At 42.4% G+C, this 13,549-nt stretch overlaps 1 protein-coding gene across 6 annotated transcripts in view; it reads right to left on the reverse strand.

Moving 5' to 3' along the window:
• The window catches only part of ncor2 (nuclear receptor corepressor 2), a gene marked incomplete at its 3' end in the record, with an annotated part of 154,468 nt that overhangs the window by 84,244 nt on the left and 56,675 nt on the right, over window positions 1-13,549 (reverse strand). For all 6 annotated transcript variants that reach the window (XM_083644613.1, XM_083644614.1, XM_083644615.1 and 3 more), the window contains exons 8-13: window positions 11,705-11,798; window positions 8,744-8,857; window positions 8,073-8,251; window positions 6,307-6,361; window positions 6,087-6,185; window positions 2,923-3,074 (exon numbers count right to left, since the gene is read on the reverse strand). In XM_083644613.1, the coding sequence (XP_083500739.1) occupies window positions 2,923-3,074; window positions 6,087-6,185; window positions 6,307-6,361; window positions 8,073-8,251; window positions 8,744-8,857; window positions 11,705-11,798 (693 nt within the window). The remainder of the gene's footprint in view (window positions 1-2,922; window positions 3,075-6,086; window positions 6,186-6,306; window positions 6,362-8,072; window positions 8,252-8,743; window positions 8,858-11,704; window positions 11,799-13,549) is intronic.

The following is a 13,549-nucleotide window of genomic DNA, read 5'->3' on the forward strand; positions in this document are numbered from 1 at the left end:
TTAAGGTGCTGTGTCCACAGAAAGCTTTATTTTCTTCTCTCTCCTCGGTGCACTCGTTTAAGGTGCTGTGTCCACAGAAAGCTTTATTTTCTTCTCTCTCCTCGGTGCACTCGTTTAAGGTGCTGTGTCCACATAAAGCTTTATTTTCTTCTGACTCCTCGGTGCACTCGTTTAAGGTGCTGTGTCCACAGAAAGCTTTATTTTCTTCTCACTCCTCGGTGCACTCGTTTAAGGTGCTGTGTCCACAGAAAGCTTTATTTTCTTCTCTCTCCTCAGTGCACTCGTTTAAGGTGCTGTGTCCACAGAAAGCTTTATTTTCTTCTCTCTCCTCGGTGCACTCGTTTAAGGTGCTGTGTCCACAGAAAGCTTTATTTTCTTCTCTCTCCTCGGTGCACTCGTTTAAGGTGCTGTGTCCACAGAAAGCTTTATTTTCTTCTGACTCCTCGGTGCACTCGTTTAAGGTGCTGTGTCCACAGAAAGCTTGATTTTCTTCTGACTCCTCGGTGCACTCGTTTAAGGTGCTGTGTCCACAGAAAGCTTTATTTTCTTCTCACTCCTCGGTGCACTCGTTTAAGGTGCTGTGTCCACAGAAAGCTTTATTTTCTTCTGACTCCTCGGTGCACTCGTTTAAGGTGCTGTGTCCACAGAAAGCTTTATTTTCTTCTCTCTCCTCGGTGCACTCGTTTAAGGTGCTGTGTCCACAGAAAGCTTTATTTTCTTCTCACTCTCGGTGCACTCGTTTAAGGTGCTGTGTCCACAGAAAGCTTTATTTTCTCCTCACTCCTCGGTGCACTCGTTTAAGATGCTGTGTCCACAGAAAGCTTGATTTTCTTCTGACTCCTCGGTGCACTCGTTTAAGGTGCTGTGTCCACAGAAAGCTTTATTTTCTTCTCTCCTCGGTGCACTCGTTTAAGGTGCTGTGTCCACAGAAAGCTTTATTTTCTTCTGACTCCTCGGTGCACTCGTTTAAGGTGCTGTGTCCACAGAAAGCTTTATTTTCTTCTCTCTCCTCGGTGCACTCGTTTAAGGTGCTGTGTCCACAGAAAGCTTTATTTTCTTCTCTCCTCGGTGCACTCGTTTAAGGTGCTGTGTCCACAGAAAGCTTTATTTTCTTCTGACTCCTCGGTGCACTCGTTTAAGGTGCTGTGTCCACAGAAAGCTTTATTTTCTTCTCTCTCCTCGGTGCACTCGTTTAAGGTGCTGTGTCCACAGAAAGCTCCTATTTTCTTCTCTCTCCTCGGTGCACTCGTTTAAGGTGCTGTGTCCACAGAAAGCTTTATTTTCTTCTGACTCCTCGGTGCACTCGTTTAAGGTGCTGTGTCCACAGAAAGCTTTATTTTCTTCTCTCTCCTCGGTGCACTCGTTTAAGGTGCTGTGTCCACAGAAAGCTTTATTTTCTTCTCTCCTCGGTGCACTCGTTTAAGGTGCTGTGTCCACAGAAAGCTTTATTTTCTTCTGACTCCTCGGTGCACTCGTTTAAGGTGCTGTGTCCACAGAAAGCTTTATTTTCTTCTCTCTCCTCGGTGCACTCGTTTAAGGTGCTGTGTCCACAGAAAGCTTTATTTTCTTCTGACTCCTCGGTGCACTCGTTTAAGGTGCTGTGTCCACAGAAAGCTTTATTTTCTTCTGACTCCTCGGTGCACTCGTTTAAGGTGCTGTGTCCACAGAAAGCTTTATTTTCTTCTCTCTCCTCGGTGCACTCGTTTAAGGTGCTGTGTCCACAGAAAGCTTTATTTTCTTCTCTCTCCTCGGTGCACTCGTTTAAGGTGCTGTGTCCACAGAAAGCTTTATTTTCTTCTCTCCTCGGTGCACTCGTTTAAGGTGCTGTGTCCACAGAAAGCTTTATTTTCTTCTGACTCCTCGGTGCACTCGTTTAAGGTGCTGTGTCCACAGAAAGCTTTATTTTCTTCTCTCTCCTCGGTGCACTCGTTTAAGGTGCTGTGTCCACAGAAAGCTTTATTTTCTTCTGACTCCTCGGTGCACTCGTTTAAGGTGCTGTGTCCACAGAAAGCTTTATTTTCTTCTCACTCCTCGGTGCACTCGTTTAAGGTGCTGTGTCCACAGAAAGCTTTATTTTCTTCTGACTCCTCGGTGCACTCGTTTAAGGTGCTGTGTCCACAGAAAGCTTGATTTTCTTCTGACTCCTCGGTGCACTCGTTTAAGGTGCTGTGTCCACAGAAAGCTTTATTTTCTTCTCACTCCTCGGTGCACTCGTTTAAGGTGCTGTGTCCACAGAAAGCTTTATTTTCTTCTGACTCGTCGGTGCACTCGTTTAAGGTGCTGTGTCCACAGAAAGCTTGATTTTCTTCTGACTCGTCGGTGCACTCTTTAAGGTGCTGTGTCCACAGAAAGCTTGATTTTCTTCTGACTCCTCGGTGCACTCGTTTAAGGTGCTGTGTCCACAGAAAGCTTGATTTTCTTCTGACTCGTCGGTGCACTCGTTTAAGGTGCTGTGTCCACAGAAAGCTTTATTTTCTTCTCACTCACAGCGCGACACCGAAAAGCCAAACCGGACTGCTGAGAATGGTTTGGCTTTTCCGTGTCGGGTGCTGCTTTTCTGGCGGCTAATCGTGTGGAGAAACTATGCAGCAGAGACAGAGGGGCTCAGTTGTAAGAGCGGATTGGCTGCTGTTCGCAGCTAACGTTAGCTCCAGCCAGAGCAATCTATACGGCTCTGGCTCTGGCTCTCATCGGTTTCCGTTTCATCACGGGGCTTCTTCTGCTGTTTTTCCTCACCTTTCTTAAATCTGGAGAGCACTGTCGCCACCTAATGGGTCCGTAAAATAGCTTATACACATTCAACATCCACCATATTTTTACAGGAGATGCATCAGGCTTTGATCCACGTCCCACCGTCAAAGAACGCAATTGATGTCTTTACGTTACTATTTGAATGTATTCCCGATTCAAAAGCAGACTCACTTCATTGCCTCCTCCTTGTCTTCCACTTCCGTCTTCTCCTCATCCCTCTCTCCCTCCTTCTCCTTCTCTTTCTCCTTCTCCTTCTCCTCCTTGTCCTCCTGGCTGCTGCGGCTCAGCTGCTGCTGCTGCTGCTGCTGCTGCTGCTGCCCGTGCTGAGGAGAGAGAGGGGCACAACAAGACACACCATTACAAACATCAGCCCTGGTAACCAGATACACTGCATGCACACACACACACATGCACGCACGTGCACACACACAAACACACACGTGCACACACACACACATGCACGCACACACACGCACACACACGCACGTGCACACACACTCATACAAACAAATATACCTTAGAGCAGTGGTTCTCAAACTTTTTCACGTCAAGGACCCTCAACTGACACAAATTAGACCACGGACCCCCATTTGATAAGATTTTGTCCCAGGGTCTCCCATCTGATCAGATTTTAGCTTTCAGATGTTTTACTACACAAAGTGTATGAAACCAATGAGCATTATTGTGTTACTTATGGATGGAATTATAGTGAAAATAAATGACGGCCCCCTGGAACCCCCTCAAGGACCCTTGGGGGTCCCCGGATCCCACTTTGAGAACCACTGCTTTACAAACATATGAATGTGTAGACACACATTTAATTTGACTATTTAGCTGTAGAAGTTTCCTCCAATATGGGTTTCTTTATTTTTGTTCTATTTGTTATGGAGGCTTTATAGTTCTGAAGCTGCAATGAGAATTTCGCAAAAATGACTATTCATAACCTAGCTTAGCACTCCAGCATTTGTTCCTGACGTGGCCTGCTTCAGCAGGTGCCTGGCACGAGTGTAACCACATACAATCGCTCTGTGTTGGCTAGCAGTGACATGGCAACTATCGCTGACTGGAGACATTCTTTTGTGATCTGACTTAAATCGATCTCTATGTTGATTGATTGATTGATTGATTGATTGGTGGACACAGCAGGCACGCTCTCATGGCTTTGTGACGTGATGGCAACACAACATCCGCGCACCGTGGTTCTTAGCTCGATATTTTTTGTGGCTACTCGCTAAAACATCTAACCGTGTCATCTATAATGACTTGATTTCAATTACCAATACTTGAGGACGGAACAAGTGGTCAACTAAAAATCATTTTCATTTTCACCATTAGGCGAAACAAAATAGGATCCGAAAGTCCCAATAATGACAACAGCACTTTTCTGGTCTGTACCTTTGCTTGTTCAGCACCCACAACCACTTCCTCATCCACTTCCTGCCTGTCTGGGCTTAAAGGGTTAGGGTTCAGATCAGTACAGACATGTCACCTGACCAGGAACCTTCCAAACACTGGCCTGGCTGACAGGAAACACATTCAGGCTGGATTCCTACTGATAAGAACTGTTCCTCTACTTGGTATATCGGAGGTAGCCTGGGCTATTAATGACTCTGGCTCAATGCTCATCTCATGGAGGAAAACCTGTTATTATTATCATTAAGCTTTTCCTTATCCTCACATCTCTCCTGTCTCCAAACATCATCCACGTTATTATTATCATTCAGCTTTTCCTTCTTATCCTCATTATCCCTCCTCTCTCCAAACATCACCCACGTTAGCACCTGTAGTCACCAGGAGATGCAGCACTCTGCTCTTTTCGCCCCCCCTCACTACCTTCTTCCTAGCCTGGGTGTTATTAGCGCTAGCCGCTGCTCACACATACGGCTCAGTAACGAGGTTTCTCCAGGAGAGATGAGGAGACACCAGTCCATCGGCCACAGGAAAAGGTCACCACTTAATTAATGTGCCATTTCAGTAGCGCCGCCCAGTGTAACTGCCAACACCTGATCTGAGGCTAAATGATAACTGGGAGCTCATTAGCAATGGAAACGACCCGTGTTAAAAAAATTAATAAATAAGAAAAAAAGAAATAAGAAGAAAAAAGAGCTGTGAATATGGACACATTACAGCTGACTTGAGGGGGTGGAGCTCAACACGTCACATGATCACAAAGCTTGTATGACCCTTAATGTTTTCCTTAGCACTTAGCATCATGGGAGTTTTATGGATTGGGCTGCCTTAGTGTGCTGCCAAGTACAGATGAAATGGTATGAAAATTTCATACCATGATTATAGTGACCAAAATGATCACCATTATCAAAAAGTACTCACTGAAATCATTTCACCAAGTTTTGTATTGAAAACTCAGACCCATTTCCCCTTTTCATTTTCGTCTGGAGGACTGTTGCTAACCTTGGTTGATGATGGACAGTATTTACTAGGGCTGTGGTGATTCACTTATCTCCCGATTCGATACTATCACGATTCTTGGGTGCCGATTCGATTTATATTGCGATTCTTAAGTATTGCGATTCTACGATTATTGCGATTCGATATTACGATTTATTGCAATTTTTGTTTATTTTTTTCTTTTATTTTTTCAGTTTGTTTGCTTTTTTACACTAGATTAGAACATGGGAAAAGTTGAATCATACACTAGAGACTGTATATTATATATCATGAGTAGGGCTGGGCGATATAGTTAAAAACAGGGGCGGACTGGGATCATAATTCAGGCCGGGCATTAGATACCAAGCAGGCCAGGCCAATATGGGCCGACGCGCGTGAAATTTGGGCCGTTTGAAGCCCAATTTGGGCCGTTTGAAGCCAGATTTGGGCCGTTTGAAGTCCAATTTTACAATGAGATGCACCCACTTTAACCCTGAAGTGTAATTATTACTTCAGACTAACTAATAAAGTAATACAACCACTAGTAAACCAGTAGGCGGCGCCTGGCCTGTTGTTCAGTGAGTGGCCTGACTGCAAGCACCCAAAAAAAATATATATATATATTATTATTATTATTTATTTTTTTGCGATTATCGATTCTGGAATAAAAGATCAATTCAAAAAATCGTGACTTTAAAAATAGCGAATCGATTTTTTCCCCCACCCCTAGTATTTACCATGTTTTTCAAAGTGCTGTAATCACGGTAACATGTTTTAATGATCATTCAAATTTTAGACGGTAATACTAACTGTCAAGGATGTGATCATGGTTTATCATTAACCCTAACCGCTAATCGTTTCATCCGTACTGCCAAGACCAACAATGGGAAGAGAATATACACTGAGCGCGGTTCTGAAGTGTGAGCTGAGATCGTGAGAGACAGTACCTGGCTTCGGCCCCGGCGTCGGTAGTTTCTGCGGACGATATTCTTGTAGTTCTCACTCTTTTTGGTCAGATAGTAGAACAGCACACACTCTGCCACCGTCTGAAACACAAAGTGGCATTATGTCAGAATGTCAGAATGTCATTCCTCTTGAGCACTCGTTTCCTCAAAAGGACGGCTCACACTGCAAAACCACACGAGATAAAAGTGTTTTTGAACGTACCTTTCTCTCTAGAAAAGATGCTATCAGGCCAAAGTTCTTGGGGTGCTGGATGAACCTGAGAGCAGAAGAAAGACACAAGTTAGATGCTGCTGGATGAACCTGAGAGCAGAAGAAAGACACAAGTTAGATGCTGCTGGATGAACCTGAGAGCAGAAGAAAGACACAAGTTAGATGCTGCTGGATGAACCTGAGAGCAGAAGAAAGACACAAGTTAGATGCTGCTGGATGAACCTGAGAGCAGAAGAAAGACACAAGTTAGATGCTGCTGGATGAACCTGAGAGCAGAAGAAAGACAGAAGTTAGATGCTGCTGGATGAACCTGAGAGCAGAAGAAAGACACAAGTTAGATGCTGCTCGTGGAACCATTTGAGATCACGCATCATCTCAGCATTTGCTGAGAATGAGAATCGGTGAGCAAGTGATGTCGGCGCTGCGCTCCAAAATGAACTTGCTTAAAAACATGCTATTTTAATGTCGTTTTAGAGGTATACTAAATATTACTTTATTGAGCCTACATTCAATTATCCTGTGTAGCCCGTGACTTGTTTGATATCACACTAGACAGCAGCCAATGATAGAATATTGAATAGTCTTCTCTTGTTTTACATCAGGGTGATTAAGATAAGAACATGTGAAGCTCTTGGTTTGCAGGTGGGCGACTTTACGGCCACTGATTTGACTGTGGTGGGTGGGTTGGATTGGAGTTGGCCACTGATTTGACTGTGGTGGGTTGGTTGGATTGGAGTTGGCCACTGATTTGACTGTGGTGGGTTGGTTGGATTGGAGTTGGCCACTGATTTGACTGTGGTGGGTGGGTTGGATTGGAGTTGGCATGTTGAAACGCCTTCTCTTGCTTCTCACGAAAAGGGAAGGTTCACTTCCTCACCGCCAACTCACTGACCGTAGATAGGTCACACACATTACAGTGACTACAACCTAGACTTGGTGTTGTTGATTAAGAAGAAGCCCCACAGAACCCGAAATGAAAGTGGATCTAGAAGATAATCAGGGATTTTATTAAAAAAAGAAAATTAAGTTGAGCAGCACACACAAAAATATTGAGGAAAGAAAATATGGAAAGTCTCAAGCAACGACACTGTCCATGGAACCAAACCAAACAAAAATGTCAAATCTTGATTAATTCTAGCTGTTTTTGGTGTATGGCAAGTACAGTGAGCAAGTATATATAGTGTATATATATATATATATATATCTCTATATATATATATGTACTTGAAAGGTATAAACGGTTTGTTTACATTTGTATTGTTTGTAAACATTGGAGCAAAACATGCTTGCGTTTTGAGTTATGGTGCAATAATAACAATGAAAACAGCACATTGTCCATTTAAGTCCTACTCTTCAAGAATATGAATTGTAAAATGTAAAATAAAAATAATAAAATAAAGACAAAAGTTTGTTCATGTTTGAAGGGCCCTAAAAAGTTACATAGTATACATTTGAGCAGGTAAGAATTAAGACTAAAATAAATAAAAAATCAATACAATTTTTTATTAATGAATGTGTGTCTGTCTGTCTGGTTTTTTTTTTAACTGTTGTTTGTCCTTACGTTGCTGTATTGACTATTGTATTTCCTTCTTTTGATTTATTTTGACACTCCTCTGTTGTATGTAGCGATTGTGAGATATGTTGGGACCCCATCGAAAACGAGATGACACATCTCAAGGGTTAATCCTAATACAGGTTTGAAATGAAATTCCAGTTCCAGCAGAAGTTGCATTTGGTGTTGTGGTGTTTGCTCTTACTTCTCTCTGAAGGTGTCCTTCTCCTGCTCGCTCCACATGTTCATCACCTGCCGGTCCTTGTACACCTTCATGGGGTCCTCCATCAGACCGTTCATGTTGATGAACTTGATGCGCTGCTGCTCTGCGTCAAACAGCATGGGAGGGATGACCGCCAGCTGCCTCATCTGCTTCTCCGTGTTCTGACACACAAATACACACACACACACACACACGCACAAAAGAGAAACCAGTGCCTGGGATTGAGTGGGCTGGTCATGAGAGAGAAGCTATCTGACCACATGGTGCTACATAAACAGGCACTATATGACATCTCGTGCGGTAATACACTCGGTGTGAAAAGTGTGCAAGAGTTCAGAAGACAAGAGAGGAAGTTGAGGCCGCCCCGGTGGCTCAGCGGGCTACGGCGCACACTGTTTACTTGCAACATCATAGGTTTCAATCTAGCTCCGCTCATTAAGCCCCAAATGCACAGGGCGCGTCAAATTTGACGCATGTCAAGTTTAGCGCACCGCAAGCATCAGATACCAAATACCAACAGTACAGAACCAGCAGAATTTTGGGAAAAGGTCGCTATTTATATTTAGGCAGACACAAGTTTTTATGCTTTACAGGTAAACCCTCCCCCCTCCCCCCTCCCCCCTCCCCCCGCATTTAATTGATCCCGAGCTTACTTGGTTTCTGGCTCCTATTTCAATTAAGATATTTTTGTGGAGGCCAATTTCGTTGTTATCCCGTAGTTTTGAGCCCCTGTCATTCAGAGGCTGTTGGATCATCCTACCTCTCTGCTGTGCAGAGGGGGAGAAAAAAAAGGCATGATATGTGACTACAGTATTAACAGAGGAGAAGATCTCACCTCTTGTTCTGATATGATGTGTGACTACAGTATTAAAGGAACACTCCGCCCATTTTCAACCAGCTTTGTATCATTAGAACATCAGTAGTATATCAGAAAACTGTAAACTGTTTTGAAGTCTGTCATTTAATTTGACAGTTATTGAGTGTTAAAGTGTGGACCAGTGACATCACTGGTCCACACTAACTCAAATTAATAACTCATTAACTCAAATCAACTCTCTGTCAACTAACTGTCAAACTAGATGAATGACTTCAAAACCCTTTACAGTTTGAGAGTTGATTTGAGTTAATGAGTTATTCATTTGAGTTAGTGTGGACCAGTGATGTCACTGGTCCACACTTTAACACTCAATAACTGTAAAATTAAATGACAGACTTCAAAACAGTTTACAGTTTTCTGATATACTACTGATGTTCTAATGATACAAAGCTGGTTGAAAATGGGCGGAGTGTTCCTTTAACAGAAGAGAAGATCTCACCTCTTGTTCTGATATGATGTGTGACTACAGTATTAACAGAAGAGAAGATCTAACCTCTTGTTCTGATATGATGTGTGACTACAGTATTAACAGGAGAAGATCTAACCTCTTGTTCTGATATGATGTGTGACTACAGTATTAACAGGAGAAGATCTAACCTCTTGTTCTGATATGATGTGTGACTACAGTACTAACAGAAGAGAAGATCTAACCTCTTGTTCTGATATGATGTGACTACAGTATTAACAGAGGAGAAGATCTAACCTCTTGTTCTGATATGATGTGTGACTACAGTACTAACAGAAGAGAAGATCTAACCTCTTGTTCTGATATGATGTGTGACTACAGTATTAACAGGAGAAGATCTAACCTCTTGTTCTGATATGATATGTGACTACAGTATTAACAGAAGAGAAGATCTAACCTCTTGTTCTGATATGATGTGTGACTACAGTATTAACAGAGGAGAAGATCTCACCTCTTGTTCTGATATGATGTGTGACTACAGTACTAACAGAAGAGAAGATCTAACCTCTTGTTCTGATATGATGTGTGACTACAGTACTAACAGAGGAGAAGATCTCACCTCTTGTTCTGATATGATGTGACTACAGTACTAACAGAAGAGAAGATCTCACCTCTTGTTCTGATATGATGTGTGACTACAGTACTAACAGAAGAGAAGATCTAACCTCTTGTTCTGATATGATGTGTGACTACAGTACTAACAGAAGAGAAGATCTAACCTCTTGTTCTGATATGATGTGTGACTACAGTACTAACAGAAGAGAAGATCTCACCTCTTGTTCTGATATGATGTGTGACTACAGTATTAACAGAGGAGAAGATCTCACCTCTTGTTCTGATATGATGTGTGACTACAGTACTAACAGAAGAGAAGATCTCACCTCTTGTTCTGATATGATGTGTGACTACAGTATTAACAGAGGAGAAGATCTAACCTCTTGTTCTGATATGATGTGTGACTACAGTACTAACAGAAGAGAAGATCTAACCTCTTGTTCTGATATGATGTGTGACTACAGTACTAACAGAAGAGAAGATCTAACCTCTTGTTCTGATATGATGTGTGACTACAGTACTAACAGAAGAGAAGATCTAACCTCTTGTTCTGATATGATGTGTGACTACAGTACTAACAGAAGAGAAGATCTAACCTCTTGTTCTGATATGATGTGACTACAGTACTAACAGAGGAGAAGATCTAACCTCTTGTTCTGATATGATGTGTGACTACAGTACTAACAGAGGAGAAGATCTAACCTCTTGTTCTGATATGATGTGTGACTACAGTACTAACAGAGGAGAAGATCTCACCTCTTGTTCTGATATGATGTGTGACTACAGTACTAACAGAAGAGAAGATCTAACCTCTTGTTCTGATATGATGTGTGACTACAGTACTAACAGAAGAGAAGATCTAACCTCTTGTTCTGATATGATGTGTGACTACAGTACTAACAGAAGAGAAGATCTCACCTCTTGTTCTGATATGATGTGACTACAGTATTAACAGAGGAGAAGATCTCACCTCTTGTTCTGATATGATGTGACTACAGTACTAACAGAAGAGAAGATCTCACCTCTTGTTCTGATATGATGTGTGACTACAGTATTAACAGAGGAGAAGATCTAACCTCTTGTTCTGATATGATGTGACTACAGTACTAACAGAAGAGAAGATCTCACCTCTTGTTCTGATATGATGTGTGACTACAGTACTAACAGAGGAGAAGATCTAACCTCTTGTTCTGATATGATGTGTGACTACAGTATTAACAGAGGAGAAGATCTAACCTCTTGTTCTGATATGATGTGTGACTACAGTATTAACAGAGGAGAAGATCTCACCTCTTGTTCTGATATGATGTGTGACTACAGTACTAACAGAGGAGAAGATCTAACCTCTTGTTCTGATATGATGTGTGACTACAGTACTAACAGAAGAGAAGATCTAACCTCTTGTTCTGATATGATGTGTGACTACAGTATTAACAGAGGAGAAGATCTAACCTCTTGTTCTGATATGATGTGTGACTACAGTACTAACAGAGGAGAAGATCTAACCTCTTGTTCTGATATGATGTGTGACTACAGTATTAACAGAGAAGATCTCACCTCTTGTTCTGATATGTGTGACTACAGTACTAACAGAAGAGAAGATCTCACCTCTTGTTCTGATATGATGTGTGACTACAGTACTAACAGAAGAGAAGATCTCACCTCTTGTTCTGATATGATGTGTGACTACAGTACTAACAGAAGAGAAGATCTCACCTCTTGTTCTGATATGCCATCAATGATCTCAGAGACCTCGTGTTCACTGCGAGCTGCAGACGAGGCCAGCCCAGCTCCACGCTGCCCCACACGGCTAACAAAGGGGTGACAAACAGTTCACAGTTAAACAACAGTTAAACAGTATTTCACATTTATATATATATATACTCTATATATTTACAGCACTATTTGATGCCCTCTATTTGCTGCGCAATTGGAAATAAGGTGGTACACCCATCATGTCAAACCAATGTTAATATCAAAAACTATACAGTGGTGGAGTGTGTGAGACTGGCAGCAGATCGGGATGTTTGGAGAAGGGTGGTGGTGATGTCATCAAAGTGCCCCAATAGAGACACTGCATGTAATAGGCCACGCCCATCACGGGGGAAGAGCTCGGTTCATTTCCACACACCAGCGTCATTTTCCTTGAATTAAACACAGCTAAAAGCTGTTCTGTGGTGGGCTGCGCAGACAACAAATGTAAAAAATCGCCAGTTAAAGTTTTTTTGTACTCCTGAGCAAAACAAGGAAGCCATTGAGAATTGGCGAGAAGAAAAATGTGGATCTAGCTGTCAAGAAGTAAGTTGGAGTGTTCATCTTCCGCATATACGATCTTTTGATGCAACACGCAACCATGCACGTGACATAGGAGAACGCCAGGATTGGACAGGAGTTTGTGTTTTCCCCCGTCTTGGGCGTGGTTTCTGAATGATGACGCGTTACGCAGTGTCTCTATGGCCCCCGGGCTACGGGAGTGACCTGACCTTAATATAGCAGCTTCTTCATCATTTTGATGGTGCATGTACACTGAATTCTAATAGGCAGAATGGCGCCTCTATCATTCCCACTCTGCGCCCTGGTCGCCTGTTTCTGCAGTATCTAACGGTCCTGGAGCATGAAAGCTACCTGGATATAACTCAATTTCCTGCTGCAGCTCCTCCAGATTAAAAGCTTCCCACTGACAAACTAAGTGGACGCTTTTATTGTGTAGAACGTGTAGGAAGTGAAATGTGTTCGCTCTGAGTGTATCGCTCTGAGTTAGCAAGATTGATTAGCGCGGTGCTATTCTTGAAAAAAGAATCATCATTTGTGGATATTTGAAGCTTTTTCTCTCTCCAGCTAATCGGTTATAAACATTACAGAAAGTTAAGCAAAGTACAGAGTACACGCAGAAATAGTAAAATAAGGCTGATATCTGAACGTACAATGCAAGTTGCATTTTTAGCATACTGTAATTACCACTTGTTGCAACAGAGGACGCTGTTGCTGCTGCTCAGCAGATTCCTTCCTACATGTTGGGCCTTTAAAATGTGTACATTTTGTGAAAAGTGCTACAGTGTAAAGTCAGCTACAGTGAATTATGACATCACACACTTAAGGCTGGCTCCATAAGCTCCCATTATAAAGGTTGAAAAAAGTATAAAACTTAGACTGCGATTTATCGAAAAGTACAACAGATATCAAAAAGCTGAATGAAAGTGATAAAGTAGCCTGGGTAAACCCAGCCCCCACGTGACCTGCTCTCAGAGTTCCCAGTCACTACGTTCCCAGTCACTTGTGACTCGTGAGCAGGGTAAGCCTGAGAGCAGGTCACTGGGGGCTGGGTTTACCCAGGCTAGTGATAAAGTACTAAAGGTGGTGACCTGTTTAAAGTTTGAATGCCGTTTGTAGTTCAAAGTATGCAAAAGCCTTCATAGATGGCATGCTCCTTCCATAAACTTACGGCTAAAGGACAAAAACATTCTGTGAGTGCAAAAGAGAGGCAGATTAATTCTCTGATCAGTAACTAGGCAACAATTCAACGTCCTACAGCCAGTTCCTAGAAAAGATTTGGGTGCCTTT

The sequence above is a fragment of the Poromitra crassiceps genome, assembly GCF_964638095.1.
Source record: "Poromitra crassiceps genome assembly, chromosome: 10".
NCBI lineage: Eukaryota > Metazoa > Chordata > Actinopteri > Beryciformes > Melamphaidae > Poromitra > Poromitra crassiceps.